The sequence below is a fragment of the Festucalex cinctus genome, chromosome 9 (assembly GCF_051991245.1).
Source record: "Festucalex cinctus isolate MCC-2025b chromosome 9, RoL_Fcin_1.0, whole genome shotgun sequence".
Taxonomy (NCBI): domain Eukaryota; kingdom Metazoa; phylum Chordata; class Actinopteri; order Syngnathiformes; family Syngnathidae; genus Festucalex; species Festucalex cinctus.
Window position 1 is genome coordinate 29,977,203 of NC_135419.1, and position 22,384 is coordinate 29,999,586.

Sequence of the window (22,384 nt, forward strand, 5' to 3'; positions counted from 1 at the left end):
ACTAAAAGAATATTCATAAATGACTTAGTTATCACACTTAGAATGAGTTTACATTTTTTGTACAAAATACCGTATGTGGGGTATTTTTTTTTTATGCCTCAAGGGCTAGGTGGTGCTGCATATATAACTGAATGTTATCATAGAGATAGCTTCAGGCCTTGACGATAAACATACATGTCAAGTTTGGGATTTTTTGGAGCATGTACCGGGGAGTTATTAAGCATATCCTTTTTCAGTGCGAAACACAAATTTTGATGCCCCGCCTTCATCATATAGTATTTCGAAAGGTCAAGATTTTTCCCCCTGTCGTTGGCTCAGGTCTTGACATGGTCCAGGTCAAGTCTTAACTCAGTCAGATGAAACGTGTAGGAGAAGTGGGCAAAAGTCTGCCCCCTGTGAATGTGCAAAAATAGTCAAAAATGGGACATTCAAAAATTGGTAGCTAACTTCCTGTTCATTTTAGCATATGGGTCCAAGAGACTTTTTTGTAGGTCTTGGGCTCCCTCATACACCTAAAAATATTCGTCGTTCTTGCTTAAACGTACAACCGGGGCTGCTTCGTTAAAAACTTCTCGGGGGCGCTATTGAGTCATTTTTGTAAAAATAGCACAATCAACAATAAAATATTGCTCATTTTACCAGGCCAGATGTGTGTGCCAAGTTTCATGAGTTTCTGTGCATGTTTAGACCCTCAAAACTGGCGTTGTTTTCTTGGCGAACAGCGCTTAGCCACGCCTACAGCAATTCGCGAAAACTCACAAACTTCGTGTTGTGACATCATGAAGGCCGAAACCCTCCTCTGAGCAAATATGAGGTAGGTCCAGGTAACGTGTTTGGAGAAAAACGTAGAAGAAAATTCGTAAGAAAAAAAATTGCCTAAAAATTGCATACTTTTGCCCACTTCTCCTACACGTTTCATCCGACTGACTTCAGACTTGACCTGGGCTATGTCAAGACCTGAGCCAACGACAGGGAGAAAAATCTTGACTTTTCTAAATACTATATGATGAGGGCGGGGCATCAAAATTTGTGTTTCGCAATGAAAAATGATATGCTTAATAACTCTCCGGTAAATGCTCCAAAAAATCCCAAACTTGACATGTATCTTTATAGTCAAGGCCTGAAGCTATCTCTATGACAACATTCAGTTATATATGCAGCGCCACCTAGCCCTTGAGGCATGAAAAAAAAAATACCCCACTTACGGTATTTTTACAAAAATTGTAAACTCATTCTCAGTGTGATCACGAAGTAATTTATTAATATTCTTTTACTTTCCACCACTCAAAATGTTCACTGGCATCAGACCTAACCAAACATACATATTTTTGTCATTTAGTTTTATGTATTTTTGATAGCCTCTATGGACATTAAAAGCAATATCGTGAATGAAGGCTATGCTTAATAACTCCCAGGTACATGCTCCAAAAAATCCCATACTTGAAATGTATATTTATAGTCAAGGCCTGAAGGTATCTCTATGACAAAATTCAGTTATAAATACAGCGCCACCTAGTCCTTGAGGCATAAAAAAAAAAAAGCCTCACTTACGGTATTTTTGCAAAAATTGTAAACTCATTGTAAATATGATAACTAAGTCATTTATGAATATTCTTTTACTTTCCACCACTCAATGTGTTCACTGGCATCAGACCGATCCAAACATATGTACTTTTTTTATTTAGTTTCATTTTCTTTGATCGCCTCTATGGACAATAAAAGCAACATTGTGCAATGAGTACGAGCGATGATGTGTGTATACATACTTTTACGAAAAATACCAATCAGGGCAACTCATTGCCTAAAAATAAAAAAAGACGCTGATTTTTGCAGATCTTAACAATCACCAAAACCCATTGAGCTTGACACACTCATCACACCTGGCAAAAAATAAATAAATCCACGTTTATCATGCCATTTTCAAAGAAATTCTGCTTCCAATGTGCCAGTACCCCAATGTGCAAGTACCCCAACGTGCAAGTACCCCAACGTGGCCCGGGCTGCGAGGGCCCTTTATAGCTGCTCGCAGCTCCAGTGGTTCTTGTATTCTCAGTCTGTGTGTTAGTTTTTCCATTTGGAAAATTTCCTCAATTGTAGATATCCACTGGTCCTTTGACGGAATTATTGTCCTCCCCCAATTCCTTGTTATAGTTTTTTTGCAGCCACCAGTATTATCTTTACCAAATATTCATCCTGTTTCAATAGTGTATTTTGCTGTAAATTACAGAGATACATAATACCAGGGCTTAATTTGACCGTATATCATAATACCTTCTTCATCCCTTCATCTACTAACTTCCAGAACCCGTTAACTTTTGTACACTTCCAAAATATGTGTGAATGGTCCACATCAACTTCCCCACATTCACGCCAGCATTTCTGAAGAGTCTTTAACAGTTTACTTTTCAATTTAGGGGTAACAAAAAACCTCATAAGATTCTTCCAGGAGAATTCCCTCCAGGTCCGAGAGCAGGTTATTGTTTGATGAACCCTCCACATTTTAAACCAATCTTCATCACTAATATCTGTATTGAATTCAGTTTTCCATGTGTCCTTAATGTTCAGTGTAGTGACTCGTTCCCCATTCATTAATACTTTATACAATGACGATATAATTCTTAAAGCCCCAGTGTGTAGCTCACGACCGCCATCTATCGGTTAAACAAGAGAATGCAATGATTTTAAGCACACAAACTACCGTGTCCCAGAGAGACCATACTTCGCCAGCCTACCACCGATTACCAGCCTACTAACTTCCAGAACCCATTAACTTTTGTACACTTCCAAAATATGTGTGAATGGTCCACATCAACTTCCCCACATTCACGCCAGCATTTCTGAAGAGTCTTTAAAGGTTTACTTTTCAATTTAGGGGTAACAAAAAACCTCATAAGATTCTTCCAGGAGAATTCCCTCCAGGTCCGAGAGCAGGTTATTGTTTGATGAAACCTCCACATTTTAAACCAATCTTCATCACTAATATCTGTATTGAATTCAGTTTTCCATGTGTCCTTAATGTTCAGTGTAGTGACTCGTTCCCCATTCATTAATACTTTATACAATGACGATATAATTCTTAAAGCCCCAGTGTGTAGCTCACGACCACCATCTATCGGTTAAACAAGAGAATGCAATGATTTTAAGCACACAAACTACCGTGTCCCAGAGAGACCATACTTCGCCAGCCTACCACCGATTTCACCAGAACAGAAGCGCAAACGAGTTATGGTATTCCCTCGAGTGATGACGTAAGTGAATTGCATTTGTTAGACATACTGTACAGATCCCTAAATTTGTGATTTAGTCATTTAATTTCAGAATAATTTTTTTTGTGGCATTGTTATGAAATACTGTACGTCAGCTAATGTTAATGGGTATCTATGTTCATATTTGTTCGTGCAACTAAACCATGCAACAGAGAACACACAGAGAAATGTTATATGTTTTATAGACATTTGGACCATCTTAAAGAGGGCGAGGAGGGGGCAAGGGAGACGAGGAAGAGAACGCGGTGTCTGGTAACGTACAACTATGTCAGCATGGAAAAATAATCCATTCGAGCATGCATGTGAATGGCTCAAAACATACCTTTGCTTGGAATATGTGGTATTTAGATTACATCGTTTGCTGATATGTTTAGTATATCGTACAAAATAATGGTGTTAGCTAAACTACACATCTGCAACTCAGACTCGTAAATACCCCCGTGTCTTGATTGTCACCATGTTGAACAATTTCACCTAATAAATATCACTAAGCAACTTAATTAGTTTTGATTGAAGATACAACAGCTTCCTTGTACTTTGATGTGCAGGAATTTACGTGGCTTTCACAAGTAGTCTTGCTCATGTAATGTGTATTTCATTGGCTCAGTGACTTTCAGTTCATTGTTTGGTACCTCATCTTACATACAATTGTTACCTTCTTGCAGATAATCGTACAGGAAATGACCCTGGAGGAACATGAAGATATCCAAGTCCAGCTGATAGACTGACACCAAGAAATACTTTTTGACACATTGCTGGCACATCAGCACCACCATGATTTTTCTGTACCTGGATCCCAGTACCTTGGTGGACTTGTGGCAAATAAGTGACACTTTCCCAGATCCTTGAGGACAATACAAAGGTTTTTTACCTGGCATATAATTACTAGGGGTGGGAATCTCTGAAATGAGGCCGATTCGATATGTATCTCGATACACAGGTGGCGATTCGATTGAAAAACGATTATCTTTCAGAACAGAACGGTTCGATACGGTTCGATTAAGTTTGGGAACGATACAATTTTCGATTTGATACGATTCATTTCAATATTCAAAACTTATAGTGACATTTGTTGCTTATAAACATTAATCTTAAAACACCACAATTTTTTACAGTATCTACAAATGTGAACAACAACAAATATGTCTTCTATATTTTTATATTTTGAATCAGTTATTTAAATATACCGCAACAAAGGGCTGGGCGATATGACTGAAAAATGTATCAGTTTAAATATGTATTAGTAGTTTTTGACAGTTATAATTGTTTTGGGTTTTTTTCTCTTCAAAATAAGGATCAGGAAAACAAAAGGTTGATAATTTAATGTTAAATATAAATATTGAACCTTTAGACAGACACCAACACAATTAAACAGAATATGTGCACATTGTGAAGTATTTCAGAAACATAAATTTAAGACATGAAATAAACCTACCGTCCAGCCAAAAGAAATATGAAGCCACCTTATGGAACAATAAATCTATCAAACACATTTCAACCACTTAATATATGCAAAAATATTTCCAAAAGTTCATTTCCCTTTTTAATCAACAATTTTTGTTTTTAACAATTTTTGTTTTTCTTTTGCCATCACATTCATTTTTGGTTAATGTATGACATCTTTTTTGTTTTTTTAATCTGAGACACGATGATGACCACAGAATCACTACTGTTTATATTTTGTTTTTTGGGCTGTCAGTTTGATGACGTAATCGCGGGCACGTCTCAGTTCTCCTATCTGCTGCTCATGCTAGTTGTAGACATTGACAGGGAGCCACAAACTGACAAATGAGATACTTGCAGTGTGCTTTTAGCATAGCTGGTGTGTTGGCTGTGGGACATACCTGTGTCGTTTGAATCCATGCATTGGATCTTCACGGGAGTTATTCTTTTTGGCTCGCGCGCAGTACCAACCCCGGCCCGGGACATACAAGTGCACCGAGAGGACTCGATAGCCATGGGAAATACCGAGATGTACGGCACCGGCTCCTGCTAACCCCGGGTTTTCACCGGATGCGGTTGCGGTGCGGTTGCGGTGCGGTCCGGCGACGCAAGCAATTAGATTCCCTTCATTCGAATGGTGCAGTTTACACCGCTTGCGGGTGCGTTGCGTGTCGACTGCGTCTCAGCTGTGGCGTGCCGCAGGCCTTCCGCAAGGATAGACCTATTTTCTATTTTTGCCGGACGCCGCAGCGGTAGGCCTCCGGCAAATGGCAAGCTAGCACAAAACACATCGAGCAGGACAGGAAGACCGACGCAGTTTTACAATAAATTTACGGTTACCTCTCAGAATAAAACACTCGCCAGCTCCTATTTCGCAAGCTTTTCAGCAAAACGTGACGTGGGCGTCGCCGGGCCATGTGCTCATTCACGGTTTAGACACCAGCGAACATGGACGAGGAGAGGTTTATATTGGAGGTGGAAAACCACAAAATAATATATGACACGGCACATCCTTTTTATAAGGACAACCAAAAAAAGGATGCTGCATGGAATCTCATAGCAGAAGAGGAAGAAAAGGTTAAATCAAAAGAAGTCCACCTCTCTTTCTGCTTATCTGTTGAGCACAGACTTTCTGTATGTTTGTCGTTGTGAAATGCCACATGATCGCGCGCGCGCGGTCCCGCGAGACACGTTGGGAAGTGGGCGGCGACGGAGCTGCGGGACCGCAGCTGTGCGGAGCCGGTGTGGATTGACAAAAAAATTGACCTGTCCGGAGCACGCAGTCAAGACGCACCGCACCGCAACTGCACCGCAACCGCATCCGGTGAAAACCCGGGGTTACTGTCTCCAGTTGCATGTTGTCACTCGTTGTGCGCGCGCGCGCCGTGTCGTGCGCACGGCGTTGACGGTAGGCTCCTCCCCAAAAAAGGTGTGTAACGTCTTTGCATTATGTTTACAACATCCGGGGAATGAAGCGTCTCTGAGCGCTACTTTGCTAGCTCTCTGTAAACACAGAAGTAGCTTGAATAGTGACGCTACTGAAATGTAAACAAAACAAGTAGAGCACGGCGCAGAACTCTTGCTATTGAATGAAAACCATAAAGCCTCACTCGCAACCGATTCACGGCCACGCGATATCCTGTCCACAGCTTTACAAGCAATGTATCTAAGGATTCCTGGCGGATTTTGTATCGGTTGACAAGTCTGCTACCAATACGATCGTTTAGCTCCCCTTGACGAACGATGGTTCGGTCGAATCAGTTTTTTGTTCCACCTCTAATAATTACTCCATGTATGACACTGGTTTGTTGTAGTTTGTATAACTTGTATATTGCTGTTGTGTGTTAATTTGTACATTTTGAATAACTGAAAAATACTATTTCCTTTGAGGTCAACATGCAGTGTTCATTCGACACCTAACCTAACACTATTTTACATGTCCAGAAATGTAAAACGTCAAAAGCCTGGAGAATTATTATAAATGCTTGCAATGACAAGGAATTCTTCATTGGCCAATGAATGTAAGGTACAGTAAATGAAAATGAAAAAATAAAATAAAGTAAAATAAAAGTCAACATGAAATGACCATATTAAGTAAAAAAAAAAAAAAAAAAAAATGCTGTTAGAATATAATGAGCTACATGAATTTTAGTTGGTCCAGAAATTTACCAATACGCTGTGCATTTCAATATATGGAAAATAGACATACAGGTTTGGGCCAAAAGTAGTGTTACAGAGCAGGTATGTGTTGTACACAGCTAAAATATCTGATTACCTCAATACCATGATGTTTTTTTTTTTTTTTCTGACATTGTCCCCCATTAACATTACAACATTCCTCAAACTCTCCCGAACACATAGTATGATCTGTAACGCTACTTTTCGCCTACTCTATGATGTTATTGGGGCAAAACTAAGGAAGGGTTGTCCATTGATTGTGTGAACAGACTGCAGTAATAATGAAGTCACTTCAATGTTTGCTGGTTTTATTAAGTTTGACATGCTCCTTGACTGCACAAGTACACGTTATGGAGTGAGGGCATGTCCCCACCAACGATGATATCATTTTCTTCAAAGGCTTGCTGAGGAAAGTGAGGGAGGAGTCACTCCATGGCTTCAGACACCTGGTCAGCAGGTCCTGTGTAAAACAAGTGGTGCTTGTACATGTGACCATTCCGTATTGCTTCACACAAAAAGTTAATGTAGTGTGTAATACCGTCCATATGTAAATGACATACCAAGACCTCGGCTGTCTTCAGTTTGTTGCAGCTCAGATATGGTAGGTGGAGATACTGGTGGTACATCACCGAAGCCTTCTGGGGTCCTCCATCTGAAGTGTCCTCATTCGGGGCATTCCAATTTGGCTGCTGACTCTCCCGTTGATATTTTTTTTTCTTGCAGGTCGGTAATGTATTTAAACAGTGCATGAATGCTTGTATACATCAGGTTCTGGAACCCCTCAAGTTTGGCTGTTGATCTAGTGTGACACAAACAAAAACAAAATAAAAAAAAACATAAAATAATTGATGATACTACTATATGTCACCACATTTCCAACAAAGCCCCCAAAACATTGTATTAGCTAGATAAAAGTAACTTGACTGCATACTGCGTAGAATATGGAAAGGCTGCTTGCTTGTCGAGTTTCCGTGAAAACGTAGCAGCCTGTACATTCTTGTGCACCCAATTGCACAAATGGACCAACACACACTTGAATGAGAGAGTTCAGACTCGAGCAGGGCTTACGGTACAGCCAGCAGTTAAGTCCAGAAAGTTATTCCCTGCCCAAAATTAATTTCCTGCTTTGATTCGAGAACACTATTTTCACCAAACACAACGAAAATACTAATTTTCAACTCCTCCACAAATACAGTATGCTTTAGATTCTCAATTGAAGTTATGGCCAAATATACCTCAGAAATCACGGTTACACCACATTACACAATAACTTGCGCATTTACTCTGAATATAATCTGCCGGCGGGAATCATTTTTTTTGGGCAGAACAAAGCAAAGTAGCTACATAACGAAATCGTTCGAGTGGTGTGGAGTTGCTAATCAACAGCTATAATGATCGGAAAACAATCGTACGAACATCGTATTAATTAGTATGTTGCATACTTTTTCTCTCGCTCTCAAAACGTAAACACAAATGTACTCTTACTTACCGGTCAAGTAGAAAGTCGAAGGCACCGGCACTTCCCAAACCTAGTCTGTTCCTCATTTCTCTCCATCTGGCAAATGCGGCTACAATATAAACTCTTGTTTTGTCGAAAAATAAATAAATATAAATAAAAATAAATAAATAAATATTTGCTGAAATAAAATAAATTCCCAACGCAATTGTGATGCTTGATAATGCTCTCTTCGGGGAACGGAAACTCTTCTTCTTCGTTTATTTGCGGTTGCCACACAAACCGGAAGTTCGTCTGCAAAGGCGTTCCAAAAACGCGTTAAGAAATGGATTGCTGAAATTTGTCTTTGACGGCACCCGTAGCAGAAAGATGGCGGCGAAACATGGCGGACACTAGAAGGCGCGGCGCGGACATGTAAAATAATTAGTGATTTCTAGACTTACCGTTAAATTTTAATCGTTTATGCGATACAACATATCTCTTTACATACTACTAACACAAAAAATTTTTTTTTAATGAATGAATTATTATTTCACCACTAGATGCCACTGTATAATACTGAGTGTACCTTTAAATTACTACTTTTATATGCTTTTATATGCTTTAGTCATAATTAGTATCTCCCCCTTCTCATCCTCAGAGGAAATCTCCTTTATTTCCTTTCTATAATAATCTATCATCTGACGGTAACGGAAAAAGTCTCTTAAAATTGAATTTGTCCAGAAAGACAAAATGCTTAATAACTCCCATGTACAAGCTCCAAAAAATCTCAAACTTCTCATGCAACTTAATAGTCACGGCCTGAAAACATCTATTTAATAACATTCAGTTATACATATAGCGCCACCTAGTGGTGACAATAAATGTCATAATTTACGTTTTTAGCTACTGTGCCGAGCTCGTTGAAGGGATCCAATTAAAAATTAGTCAGAAACGCCTGAACATGTTGATCATGCCCCACACAGAATATTGTAAATTATACAGCGGCAATTTGAAAAGCACGCACAGATTTTTTATTTTTTTATTTTTTTACTCACTCATTCACACATGTAAACTTCTGTGAGTGAGTGAGTGAAAAAAAAAATCTGTGCGTGCTTTCAAATTGCCGTGGGAGTGACATCACAAAACCGACACGTTCGCCCGCCCAGTTTGCGACACACCACCCCCCTGCTCTGCAATTGGCTGGAGGGGTGTAAACACTGTCTCTCCACAGAAACGTCCCGCTGTTTACAAAACAAACACAAAATGGCAAAATACAGGCTGGGGGGGTGCGGGTTTAGGACGAACTCACCACCAGAAATGAAGACAAGCCCTGATATGTAAGTTGAGAAGTGGTTCGATTGTTTAAATCCTGTATTTAAAAAGTGCCTTTTCCAGAGTGAAACTGGCAGACAGTGCCTTTAATGTTGCCCTTTCTGTGCCACTCTTTTCTGCTATCTGATTTTACTTTTGACATTGTTTGGCTGTGTGTCGGCCAGCGAGTCCTGACGAAGGAGGGGGAGGACAGAGTAAAGTGAGAGACTGCAAGAAAGAGAGAGAGAAAGAGAGAGAGAGAGAGAGAGAGAGAGAGAGAGAGAGAGAGAGAGAGAGAGAGAGAGAGAGAGAGAGAGAGAGAGAGAGAGAGAGAGATGCTTCAACAATGTGTATGATCCATCCATTCTACATAGAATTGCGGCCGAAAGGTCCATAATTCAGGCCGACCAAGTGGGAAAATGCATGCCACGCCAAGTTAGTCACTCTGGGTCTGGCTAGATCTATCAAAAGCAATTTAATTCCTGCTTTTGAGTCAATCTCGCAGCCCGAAATAAAGAGCGCCGCCTGGCGGCCAACTGGGGATTTCCCGCTGCTCCCGCCTTGCCAGTCCGGGCCTGTTGGCCGGCATAACAAATAACTGCTCAATTGGATGGCAAAAGGGTAAAATCTACTTTTGGGTGTCCATCTTTTGCTATTCATACAACAGACTAATCATGGCTACCTGCAAATATATCAGCTTTGTGTTCAACTATACAAGACCAAATTTCACACAAAGGTACATTTGTGACTAAATTAAGTTAAGAGGAACCCCGGCTGTCATGACAAGTTTGCTCTATATTATTTATTTGGTTGTTGTTTGGAATCTCATAGTTATGTTAGTTATATTATTTATTCGGTTGTTACTAGGAATCTCATAGTTATGTTAGTGACAACCAAATAAACAATATAGAGCTAACTTGTCATGACAGTCGGGGTTCCTTTTAAGATAACTATTTCAGTATGCAAGCTTTTTATTTTTATTTGCTGGTTTACTTTGAACTTTTTCTTATGCAAAATAAGTGCCATGGCTCCACAGTTTGGAAAACACTCGCTCCTGACCTTAGAATTACTCTCAGATTTCAATTGAAATGTACAAGATGTGCGTTAATTGCAGACTTCGACCTTTATTTTGAGGGGATTTGCGGTCATAATTTTCCTCTCAAGCCTACCCTAATCTGATGTCGGAAGTCGGAGAGTCCGTCGAAAACTGCATCGAGGACTATGGTGTGGGCGTCGTCTAGCAGCTTGCTATATGTAACAGAGAATATCCTCTGGTTAAATTAAACTTCTGTTTGAAACAAAATACCACATTCATGAACATAGCAATTTCCAACCAGTTGTACTTCAGAGGTCCGTTTTATGCACCAGAAAGCTTGCTTGGATGAATAAAGGCTTGGCAGCGATGCCTTAATAAGCTAACACCAGTAGTCATCATGAAACCCGAGAAGCCTCCGAGACTGTACCCTCCCTGCTGCAATATTATTGGCTGTTGCGTCACTAGAAAGCTATGACGCCCATGTCATGGTGCGCGCCATAACCATGGACACCATCGTCTTGATGTGCATTCCAACAAACTTTCCGACTTAAGACTTTGGATTGGAGCATCGAGGCCTGAGAGGCAAATATTGACTGTATTGTAAATGCACTCCATCAAAATAAAAGTAGAAGTCTGTAATTAAAGCATTTCTTGTCTGTTTCATTTGAAATCAAGTGTGGTGGTGTTTAGAACGTGAATGAAGAGATGACTAAAGTTTGAGTACTTAGAGCATGAGCTGAGCTCATTCACACACCTAATAATACACAAGATAATCATTACTCTATCCATATTAGATATGAATGATAACACATAATTGTCTTAAGTCTTATTTCATAATTTCATCTTATAATAGTATAATTGTAGTTTGATCTGATAGTAATTCTAAGATCAGGAGCCAGTGTGTTCCAACCTGTGGAGGCAGGGCACCTATTTTGCATGTAGTTTGTGTGAAATATAGGCTTGTATAGTAAACAAAGCTGATATATTTGCAGGTAACCATGACTTAGGCTCAATCCCAATACCGCCCCTTACCACTCGCTTCATCCCTCAGCCCTTGGAATGCGCGTTCACAACGACGGTTCCCAATTCTCCGGAAACTATAGGGTTAGGGTTACAGACTAGGGCTGCAGTTCCCTTTTCACAAAGGTAGATTCCGACCTTCCTAGGTTCTCCCCTACTACAGTCATGCGTCCCGCCTGGCAACACAAGCGGAAGCAATGGCGGAAGTAATGGCGATACCGGGAAATAAAACGCAGGAGACACATAAATGTGTGTTAATATTTATTGAATGTCATTGTAATGAAAGTGGTTTCATCGAATGTTGGATATTTTGGCAGAAATTGGTACAATTGCATGTTCTGGTAAACACTCGCTGTTGTTGCGTCTGTTACGTCACAGCCAGTGACAGTGGCGGCTCAAGGTGACGACGTAGCAGATCGGATAGCAATCGTATGTTCCCAATTCCTCTCGGGATTTTTTGTCTTTGCCTCCCCAAAGAAGTAGAAGGGAGAGGGGATAGATAAATGAGAAAAAGAGTGCAGGATGAAGAGGAAGTAATGGGATTGGCGGTTTGTCTTAGTGTATGAATGGCAACAGGCAGAGACACACAGGTTGGTTTTACCTTTTGCCATCCAATTGAAGAGCAGTTATTTATGTCATGTCTGTGACTATATACCACTGGCATAAATAGAATAATTGAAATAATAATAATAATAATAATAATAATAATAATAATAATCATAATCATAATAATAATAATAATAATAACTAAAGCTGTAAGCAGCTATAAAGGGCCACTTTGGGGTACTTACAAGTCGGGGTACTGGCACATTCGAATTAGAATTTTTCTTGAAAATGGCATAATAAACCTTGACATATGGATTTTTTTTTGGCAGGTGTGTTGAGTGTGTAAAGCTCAATGAGTTTTGGTCAATGTTAAGACCCTCAAAAATTAGCTTCCCTTTATTTTTTTTGGCAATGAGTTGCTCTGTTTGGCATTTTTATATACATCATAGTTAGTTGTACTCATAGCACAATATTGTTTTCATTGTCCATAGAGACCATCAAAAATAAATAAATCAACCAATAAATAAATAAGAAGTACATATGTATCGATAGGCCTGATGCCACTGAACATTTTGAGTTGTCGAAAATAAAAACATATTCATAAATGATTTAGTTATCACAGTGTATCCAACGTTTGTACAAAATACTGTACGTGGGGCCTGTATGTTGGGTTCCCCAAGGTTAAGTGGCGTTATATTTATAACCGAATATTGTCATATAGATAAATTCAGAATTTGGGGGATTTTTGGAGAATGTACCGGGGAGTTGTTATGCGTTTTCTCTTTCATGACAAAGGAGATGTGAGACACAAAATATGATGCCCCATCCCCGTCATAGAGTATTTCGATAAGATTTGTCCTGTTGATGGCCCACGTATTGACATGGTCCAGGCCAAGTTTGAAGTCAATCGTAAAAATGTGTAGGAGATATGGGCAAAAGAATGCCCCCTGTACATGTGCAAAAATTGGACATTCAAAAATTCGTAGCTCACTTCCTGTTGATTTTAGCCTATGGCTCTGAAAGACTTTTTTTGTAGGTCTTGGACTCTTTTATATACTTCCAAATTTTTGTGGATCTTGCTTAAATGTACAACTGGGGCTGCTTCGTTAAAAAATTCTAGCAGACGCTAGTGAGTCAAATTTGTGAAAAATCGCACAATACTCGATAAAATATTGCTATTTTTGCCAGGCCAGATGAGTGTGCCAAGTTTCATTAGTTTCTGTGTATGTTTGACATTTTCTTGATTAACAAAAACTCACCAAGTTCATTATAACATCATGAAGGCCTAAACAAACACTCTTCTGAGCAAATATGAGGTAGAGCCAGTTAACGTGGTTGGAGAAAAATGTTGAAGGAAAAAGCGTAAAAAAAAAAAAAAAATGCCAGTAGATGGCCCTATTAGTACGATGAAATTAAGGCTGTCAGGTTAATGCGTTAATCTAGATTAATTAATTACGCGCAAATTAGTGCATTAAAAATATAACGCAATTGATTGCGAGTGGTAAGTCGACGAGCATTGACAACAGCAGACATGGAGTGAGTGCAGCACAACCAGGAGAGCGAGAACTTATTTGGACCTAACCCCTATTTTGACGGTTCTATTTAGGGCTGGGCGATAAGTCCATTCGTCCATTTAAAGTACCACGATGTGAAAATGAGCTTGAGGTGCTTATAAATAAATACACATCCTCTCCCTTGAGCGGATCGCGCCTGCTTACGCTCGTTCTTTTGGGGTCCTTCGTTTGTTGGCTGGCGTGCTTGCTGATGGCCCTACTATAGCGAAGCTGTGGTATGTGACGCCATCGGAAGGCGCACAGGACCCTGCGACAGCCGTGCAGGCGTTCCACACATCACCGCCTGTTTTTTTGTTTACTCACTCACTCACTCCAGGGCTCTACACTAACATTTCCACTACTAGCACTGGTGCGAGTAACATTTTTAGTTGCTCGCACAGCACAGGATTTGGTCGCACCATTTTTTGTGGAGGTGCAGTATGACCTTAGGCATACGCAACTCGATATATTTGCAAAATATTTGATTGGAACACGAGGTTTGCCTGCAACAGCAGTGTCTATCAAAAATAGTCAATAATTTCGTATAACTTAACTCATGTCAACATTATTTTGTTGAGCTCCTGAAAAGTCAGTACTTTTTTTCCTTAACCTGCTCCTCGGCTGTCCTCGCTCTGAAGCTTCTAGATTTCACCAGTGTGTGCGTGTGGTGCATTAAAATTGGGAGCAGGTGAGATGGAGCAGAGGGAAAAAATTTTCCCCTACTCCGATCCACCTGCATCCCCCAAAAAAATGAATGTGTATGTGTGTGGTGCATTAAAAAAGGAAATGACACACACACACACACACACACACACACACACACCCACACACCCCCCCCCCACACACACACACACACACCCACACACACCCACACACACAAACCTACATGGCCTCCCAGACGGCGAAGCGAACCCACGCCAACCGTCACCGAAGGCAATTGACGGTTCCACACCTCCACCTGGAGCCCCACATCAGCGCCTGTTTTCTACTTCAGCCAAACACTACGCTGCCTACTCGCGCACATTATGTCTGCTGCAGAAGGCGAAGAGTTGCTGTGGTTCATGTGGTATTGTAATTATGGTAAATAGCACGTCAAGTAGAAAATTGCACGTGAATGCCCCCTCATGTCGTATTTTCCACTGGAGAACTGGGAATTTATTTTCATACCCGAGTTTCCGAGTTGAGTGAACTTTTTTTTCCAAGTTTCAACATGGCAGAGAGCGCACAAAGATTTGTGAATGGCAAGGAATATTAAGACTTATAAGGGCATTAACATCTGCTAGCACAGAAGGCTATTTTAGAATCTACACAATTATGTAGCATACACAATTTTGCTATAACAACAAAATCACATGAACAGAACTCGGTCGTAATTAGGAATTTCCGAGTGGGTAACGTGCATCTTTCCCATAGCACGCGAAGGCAGGATTGAGGGACTCATGTTACGTCTATTATATGGAATTGGTTCGGCTTTTACAAGAGCGACATAGAGCAAACTACAAGCGTGTGCAAGGTTTGCCGAACAGCTGTAAAACAAAGAGTAAGAAGCAGCAGAAATAACCTGTTCCAGCACTTGCATCAAAGGCATCCGAAAGAATTAGAGCTTGAATTGAGCTTGTCTTTTGCCAGAGTCAGTTGACGCAGCCTAGTTTTTTTGCAAGGAATTTGAGTTTAATTACAATCAAAGGTGGTGTTGATTATTATAAGCTGTTGATCTTGAAGTTCTGTTCTATACAAATGTTATTGTGAGATGAGCTGTATGGTGTTGTGTGTTTGTTGTTCTGATATTATGGTGGTAGAATACTGGATGTGTGGTTTACAATACTTATTTACAACTGTTAGAACTACTTACATGTGGCATTTAAGTTGAGCAAAAGCTATGAGTACCTTATTTTTTTGCACAAGCTATGTATGTGGCATTTAAGTTGAGCAAAAGGATATGAGTAGCTTTTTTATACAAACTATGTGGCATTTAGGTTATGCAAAAGCTATAAGAAGCTTTTTTTGTTGCATAAGCTATGTATGGCATTTAAGGAGCCAAAGCTGTGAGTAGTTTTTTTCACCCACTATGTGACATTTAAGTTCTTCAAAAGATGAGTAGCTTTTTTTGCAAAAGCTATGTATGTTAAATTTACGTTAAAACTGATTCAAAATCAATGTACGATATTGTCTGAACATTTTGCACAAGATTTATTTTTGAATAAATCAAACTTTGTTTAAATGTTTTGTTGTTGTTGTTTTTTTTGTTTTTTTAAACTTTGGATTTAAATCAATTAAAATCCTAATCGTCCGGAATGACCATTTTGGACATATCGTCAAGCCCTAGTTCTATTCTTTTCAATCGCGTTGCTGGGCCCGCGGGGTTGCGTCGCTTGGGCTTCCATAGTTGCCGCCGCTTCCTCAACTGCCATTCAGCACGGAGGCTACAAACTAGATCCCCATGGCGGGCATGAAATATTGAAACTGTCGGGCCTCTATTTCCAGAACATAATGTTGTGGCACCGAATATCGTTGGAAAGCTGTCGTCGAGACGAGCCCTTACGTCCCTGGTAGGACATACGGTTCAGTTATAGCCACCCGAAGACCTCCAGGAGACCGATGATTTTAAAAAAAAACTTAGCTCGCCTGCGATGGTTCCTACGCCGGGTAAAAATCGCGGGTTTGTCAGCAATTGCACGGCACAGAGAGATGAACAACCATCCATACACACAAGCACGCCTAGGGACAATTCAGAGAGCTCAATTAACCTGCCATGCATGTCTTTGGAATGTGGGAGGAGACCAGAGTACCTGGAGAAGACCCACACAGGCATGGGGAGAACATGCAAATTCCACCCAGGAAGGCCGAAGCCCGGACTCGATCTTGTGTCCTCAGCACTGGGAGGTGGACGTGCTAACCAATCATCCAAGATATATGAAAAAAAAAAAAAAAAATCTGGTTTACGTCAAAACATTGGAAAGAAAATAGTAAAGATAACCGGATAATGTCCTGCCAATCCTGTAGTGATACCATATGGCAGCCTGATCGCATCTGGTACAGACACCGGCTGCCAACAACAGTCGCAAACACGTCATCAAAATGTGATGCGTGGTTTATGTTGCTTGCATTGCAGATGCTCTGTATGTAATTCTTCCATCTCTAAGCATCCTTTAAATTGTTTAATGGAATCCCAATTGGAGTTTACTATAAAACTAAAAACATAACTCACATGTAAATTTATACTTGTATACTTCATGTGTCAAGTACCCCAAAATAACTTATTATTTTGCACTATACTGTATAATAAATTACATTGAATTGTTGGAAAAATATTTTGTTCACTGCAGTTTGAGCCTCTGGAGCAAGTAGCCGTGGACCTTCCCTTTCTGATGTTAACAGAGATCCAGTCATCATCTCCCTGGCCCCTGCTCTTGGCTTCTTCATCTCTGCATAATATCAGAACAACAAACACACAACACCATAAATCCCAGTTACAAGACGGTACGTTATTTTAATTACTGTATTAGCTATGTATTCTATCAATTTTGTACATTGGGTTTGTAGATATTTTATCCACTGCAGGAAGTTACAAAATGAATATTTTACTTCTGTGCACAACAAAGTTTTCCTCTGAACCTACAGGTTCAGTAGCTTTGGGTTTCATGTAATATGGATTACCTAGATTTTATTGAGGTACTGTGGGGAAAGTTAACCATTTGGTTTTCTTTGGCGAAAATACTCAGTGTACTTTTCTGCAAAATTATCGATACACAGTCCTTATTGATTTTCTTTGACCCACCTGTTACATAAACAGTAAGAGACCATCCACCATGTTCTTTCAAACAGGCAGCCGTCCATTTTTCTATGGTATTTCCTCTCTTTGGAATGACCTCCGACTAAACATTAGACAAGCCCCATCTCTGCCCATTTTTCAACCTCATCTTAAAACCCATTTTTAGTCTTTGGCTTTTGACTCAGCATGAGACACTGTAATGCTTTAGTGTTTTGTTGTGCTGACTGTTTTATATTAGAACATGTTGTGTTCTGATACTGGACTTCTGTTCCTGCCACGGATTGTTCGAATACAATGTTACCTTGTAACGAATACAATGTTTAAACATAATGGTGTCCATATATACACTTGGCACCAGGACACCCTTGGCATGTTCTGGAACCTCAGAGGGGTGAAACTGTCCACAAATCACCAATGAGTGCTGTGTTGACTCCAGTGGTGGGGGAAGATGCTGGTCCGACCTGGACCAAAATGAATTTTTGGGTGTCAGAACGAAATGTCATCTTGCACTTTGCACTTCTGGCAGAAGTTTGCTCATGTCTTGGGGAAGGTGGGGGACGTTAAGTCCGAAATAACCATGTTCTTATGATTTTGTTGTTAAAATGGCCACTTACTAGCAGCCCAGGATAGCCTTAGCGCAGGGGTAGGGAACCCTGGTCCTCGGGAGCCACTGTCCTGCCTGTCTTCATGTTTCCCTCCACCAATACAGCTGATTTGATGAACTGGCTCGTTATCAGGCTTCTACAGAGCTTGGTGATGATGATAATGATGATAACGAGTCAGCTGTGTTGGAGGGAGTCATGGAAAACAGGTGGGACAGCGGCTCTCGAGTACCAGGGTACCCTACCCCTGTGGCTTAACGTCTGAGATTCTGGAGGGAAAAAAAACAGTATGCAAAGAAGAAGAAATGTAAGCTCTCTTTAATCACTACAGCACCATGAAACAGACTAATAAATATACCCTTCCATATACAACAGGCGACCATGTTAGCAGGGCGGCATTTCGCAGCAGCGACTCGTTGCAAACTCTGCATCGACTGCATGCATCGAAAAAAAACATGGGAGAAAAGGACAAGAGGTGTTTTCTGCTCATAGCACCTACACTGCAACAGGGGCACCTGCGTGCAGGAGAGCCTGTTTATTAAACTGAGACACGCCCACTCCACAGGTGGTCCCAATCAGTACATATTGCCCCCATCAATAATTGATAGCATCACTCAACACCCCCATTTGCTCTCACATTATTACACGTAAACAAAACAATACATGTCAGTTATATACACACAATTTTGAGGGTCATGTTTGCTGTGGGAGAAAACATCTCTCTGTAATCTACACCCATCTTTTGTGTACCCTTTAGCAACATAGCGGTATTTCTCAGATCCATCAACATTAGTCTTAATAGCATACACCCATCTACCCCCCACTGCTTTCTTGTCCTCTGGCAGGTCGGTCAGGGTAAATGTATTATTCTCTCTAAGTGAATGTGTATTTCCTCATCCATTACTTTGACCCACTCGTCTGATTTGTCTGAGGTTACAGCTTCTGTGAATGACACAGGTATGTTACATGTCACTTGACAACAGTAATCTATGTTACTTTGGACTATGTCAGTCTCTTCTTCACACATATATTTTGACACATGGCAATCAGTATATCTGTCTGGCCTTCTCCTCTCTCTAGAAGGATATCGTCTAGGTTCGGGTTCACACTTGACCTCGACCTCTTGTGGTTGGTGGTTGCTTACATCAGGTTTTTGTTCTGGTGTAACATGATGTGGACTTCTTGATCTATGCCAGTGGTGTCTAAACTACGGCCCGGGCGCCATTTGCGGCCCGCCGTCCATTTTTTAGTAGCCCGCGACATATGCTAAAAATGGCATTTGACTCAGTTCAAATGAAATAAAAACAAAAATGTTTGGAGATGGTCAAAGTAAGAAGGGAAGGTGTTGAAAAACACAGGTGCTATTAAAGGTTATTTTAGTTGACTAAAACTAACGATAACACTTTATAATAACTATCCGTGATAAGTAGTTCATAGATCATTAGTTGATTGTTAATTAATGAGTTGTTAATAAATTATTAAATGTTTGTTAACGGCTTGTTAAGGATTTATACTGATGACTATGAACAGTTAACATGTCATTATTAAACTGTTAGTTATTGAGTTATAAATGACTTGTTAACTGTATATTAATCATTTGTAACTATATATTATAAATTAGTAAGACTAAGTTAAACTATTTGTAAATTACTTACTAATGACTTGTTAAGTATCAGTTAATAGTTTATATATGTTATTAGGACGTTATTCTAAAGTGGTAGCTATTCCTCATTTATTAACTGTTAGTAAATGAAGAACAGTTGCAACTTTACAATAACATCCCAATAGTATAAATTAGCTACTTACTAATACTTAACTTATATATTAGCTAATTCTTTACATATTAGATGTTAACCATCTACTAATACCTATGAAACTTTGTCAAACAACAAACAGGTGGAACAAGTTCAAAGTACAGAATTTGGAGGTGAAATTTAAAATCTAAAATTACTATGCCTTGTTCTACACATACGCTTTTCTGTGTACAGTATTTGACCAACGACACACCACAGAAATGTTGAACATTGTGTTTAATGTGTCATAAAACACACACTGAGCCATCCCATAGCATAACATGAGTATAAAACAGTAAAACACAGGTATCCCATGCAAACCCATTCCAGATTCTTTTTGTGCAGGACATGAAAACAAAAATCAAAATAAAGCCGTTGGCATTTTTGACGTGATCATATTGTAGCACAACTTGGATGCTCTATACTTTATTTAGCAACACAGCTACAACCAAACTGCTCTAAGGCACCATCCCACAGTTTAACATCACCTAAGCTTTCTTAGACAGAGGAATCAGTTTCCCCTTTTTCTTTTGGTATTCAACGTCCGTCAAAAGGTTTGGGTCATCATTCAACACTTTGAGGCATTTTTTTGAAAAGTCCTGTCGTCGTTGCTGTGGTGTATGAGCAATCAGCAACTCCTTGTATTTCTTCCGGGCCACAACAGCCAGCTCACAGATGGGTGCATTGGCGACGATGGTGTTTCGGTCAACACCGACCTTTCGATATGCCACACTCAGATTTCTATCTTTCTTGTACGCCTTAAGGACTTTCTTGTATCTCCTGATGACCTCTTCAGGATGACGTGCTGAAAATAACAGAAATTTAGGTATAATAAAAATAAAAATTAAATATCAAAAACATACGAGTAGTGAATAAACACAGGGAATCACATACAGAAGCAAAGTGGTTGAAAAAATAATGAAGATTACATGAGCACCGAGCAATTGCAGGGTCCAGAAAATACATTTTGGAGAATAAAGATTACACACAGACAGACAGATACAGACAGACAGAGAGATAATGTGATGTTATTTTTTATGTTTGTTTTTATTTATCGTCTGTATTGCTGTTATTTGCTTTGTCAACACTGTATTTTAATGCTTGCGCCAACAAAGCACTTTGAATACAGCCAGACGAGGTGATGTCTACATGCCTGGCAGAATTCAGTGACATTCAATAAATGAATTACAATTTGAATTTAAATCCACCCCAGAGGATGTTCGACTGAATTTGAGTTACATGAAGTGTAACTTCATTTAATGCAATTCAGAGGAACCAATTCTCATCACATATCAGTGAGAATGACACAGTGTATTCCACTAGTGTGTTCCAAACAAAATATCCAAAAATGTTTGAGCCGTCATTTAAAGGGATACTTTACACATTTTCCAATTTTCAGCAGTAAAAAGTTAATATCTTGTTTATAATAAATTTGATAACTTCATTATTTTTCCATGTACAATTAACACCTTTAAAAGGGCATTTTGGCACCTGCTGTCAACTGAAAATGACATCACATGTGTTGAGGGCCCAGGTAACAACCAATCACTGCTCAAGTGGTAAACATTAGGTAAGTCCCTCAACACGTGATGTCATTTTCAGTCGACAGCAGGTGCCAAAATGCCCTTTTAAAGCTGTTAATTGTACATGAAAAATAATGAAGTTATCAAATCTATTATAAACAAAATATTAACTTTTTACTGATGAAAATTGGAAAATGTGTATAGTATTCCTTGAAAGCACAGGTGTCAAACATACGGCCCGCGGGCCGGATCAGGCCCGCAAATGTGTTTAATCCGGCCCGCGAGATATTTTTGTAAAGTTAAAAAATAAATAAATAAATAAATTGTAATGTCGGGCTAATTAATCAGCCGGCCACAATCAAAACATATAGATTTGTAATTTCACAAGCAGTCCTGTAATTAATTTCACAAGATGAGCAATGCAACTTGTAATGGGAATTGTCCTGGATGTCATTATTTTACACACAACTTAAACTACAGTTTGTTTAATTATATTATTTTTGTGATCATACACCGACATAAATGTGTTAAATATGACACAAATTCAATTACTGGTAACACAAATAGATATGACAAGGATTAACGTCCTTATAACATCATTAACTACGCCATGCAATGCATTCTGGGAACAATATACATGCAAAACAGGTCGATTTAACACGTCTGGAACGTATACCGGCAAAGTGTTTCCGTGTTCCATTTGCATTCGTGTTATTTTTTGTAACAATATGATTACAGTTGAGCTCCGTAATTTAGGGCTGGTCCACGAAAATCTGCGTATAAATGACAGCAATTGTTTTTAAGTTATATACCATTATTTTCTCGATGCGGCCCACTTGATAATATATTTTCCTCCATACGCCCCCCTGAGCTAACATGAGTTTGACACCCCTGCTTTAAAGG

The 22,384-nt window shown here is 39.6% G+C and overlaps 1 protein-coding gene across 6 annotated transcripts in view; it reads left to right on the top strand.

The window, feature by feature from the left end:
• trappc11 (trafficking protein particle complex subunit 11) overlaps positions 1–22,384 on the top strand; it is a 411,517-nt gene that overhangs the window by 353,120 nt on the left and 36,013 nt on the right. For all 6 annotated transcript variants that reach the window (XR_013284891.1, XR_013284892.1, XR_013284890.1 and 3 more), the window contains one exon: positions 17,118–17,271. Coding sequence is in view for 3 of the 6 variants with exons in the window: in XM_077531543.1 (XP_077387669.1) it covers positions 17,118–17,271 (154 nt within the window). In the remaining 3 variants the exon portion in view is untranslated. The remainder of the gene's footprint in view (positions 1–17,117; positions 17,272–22,384) is intronic.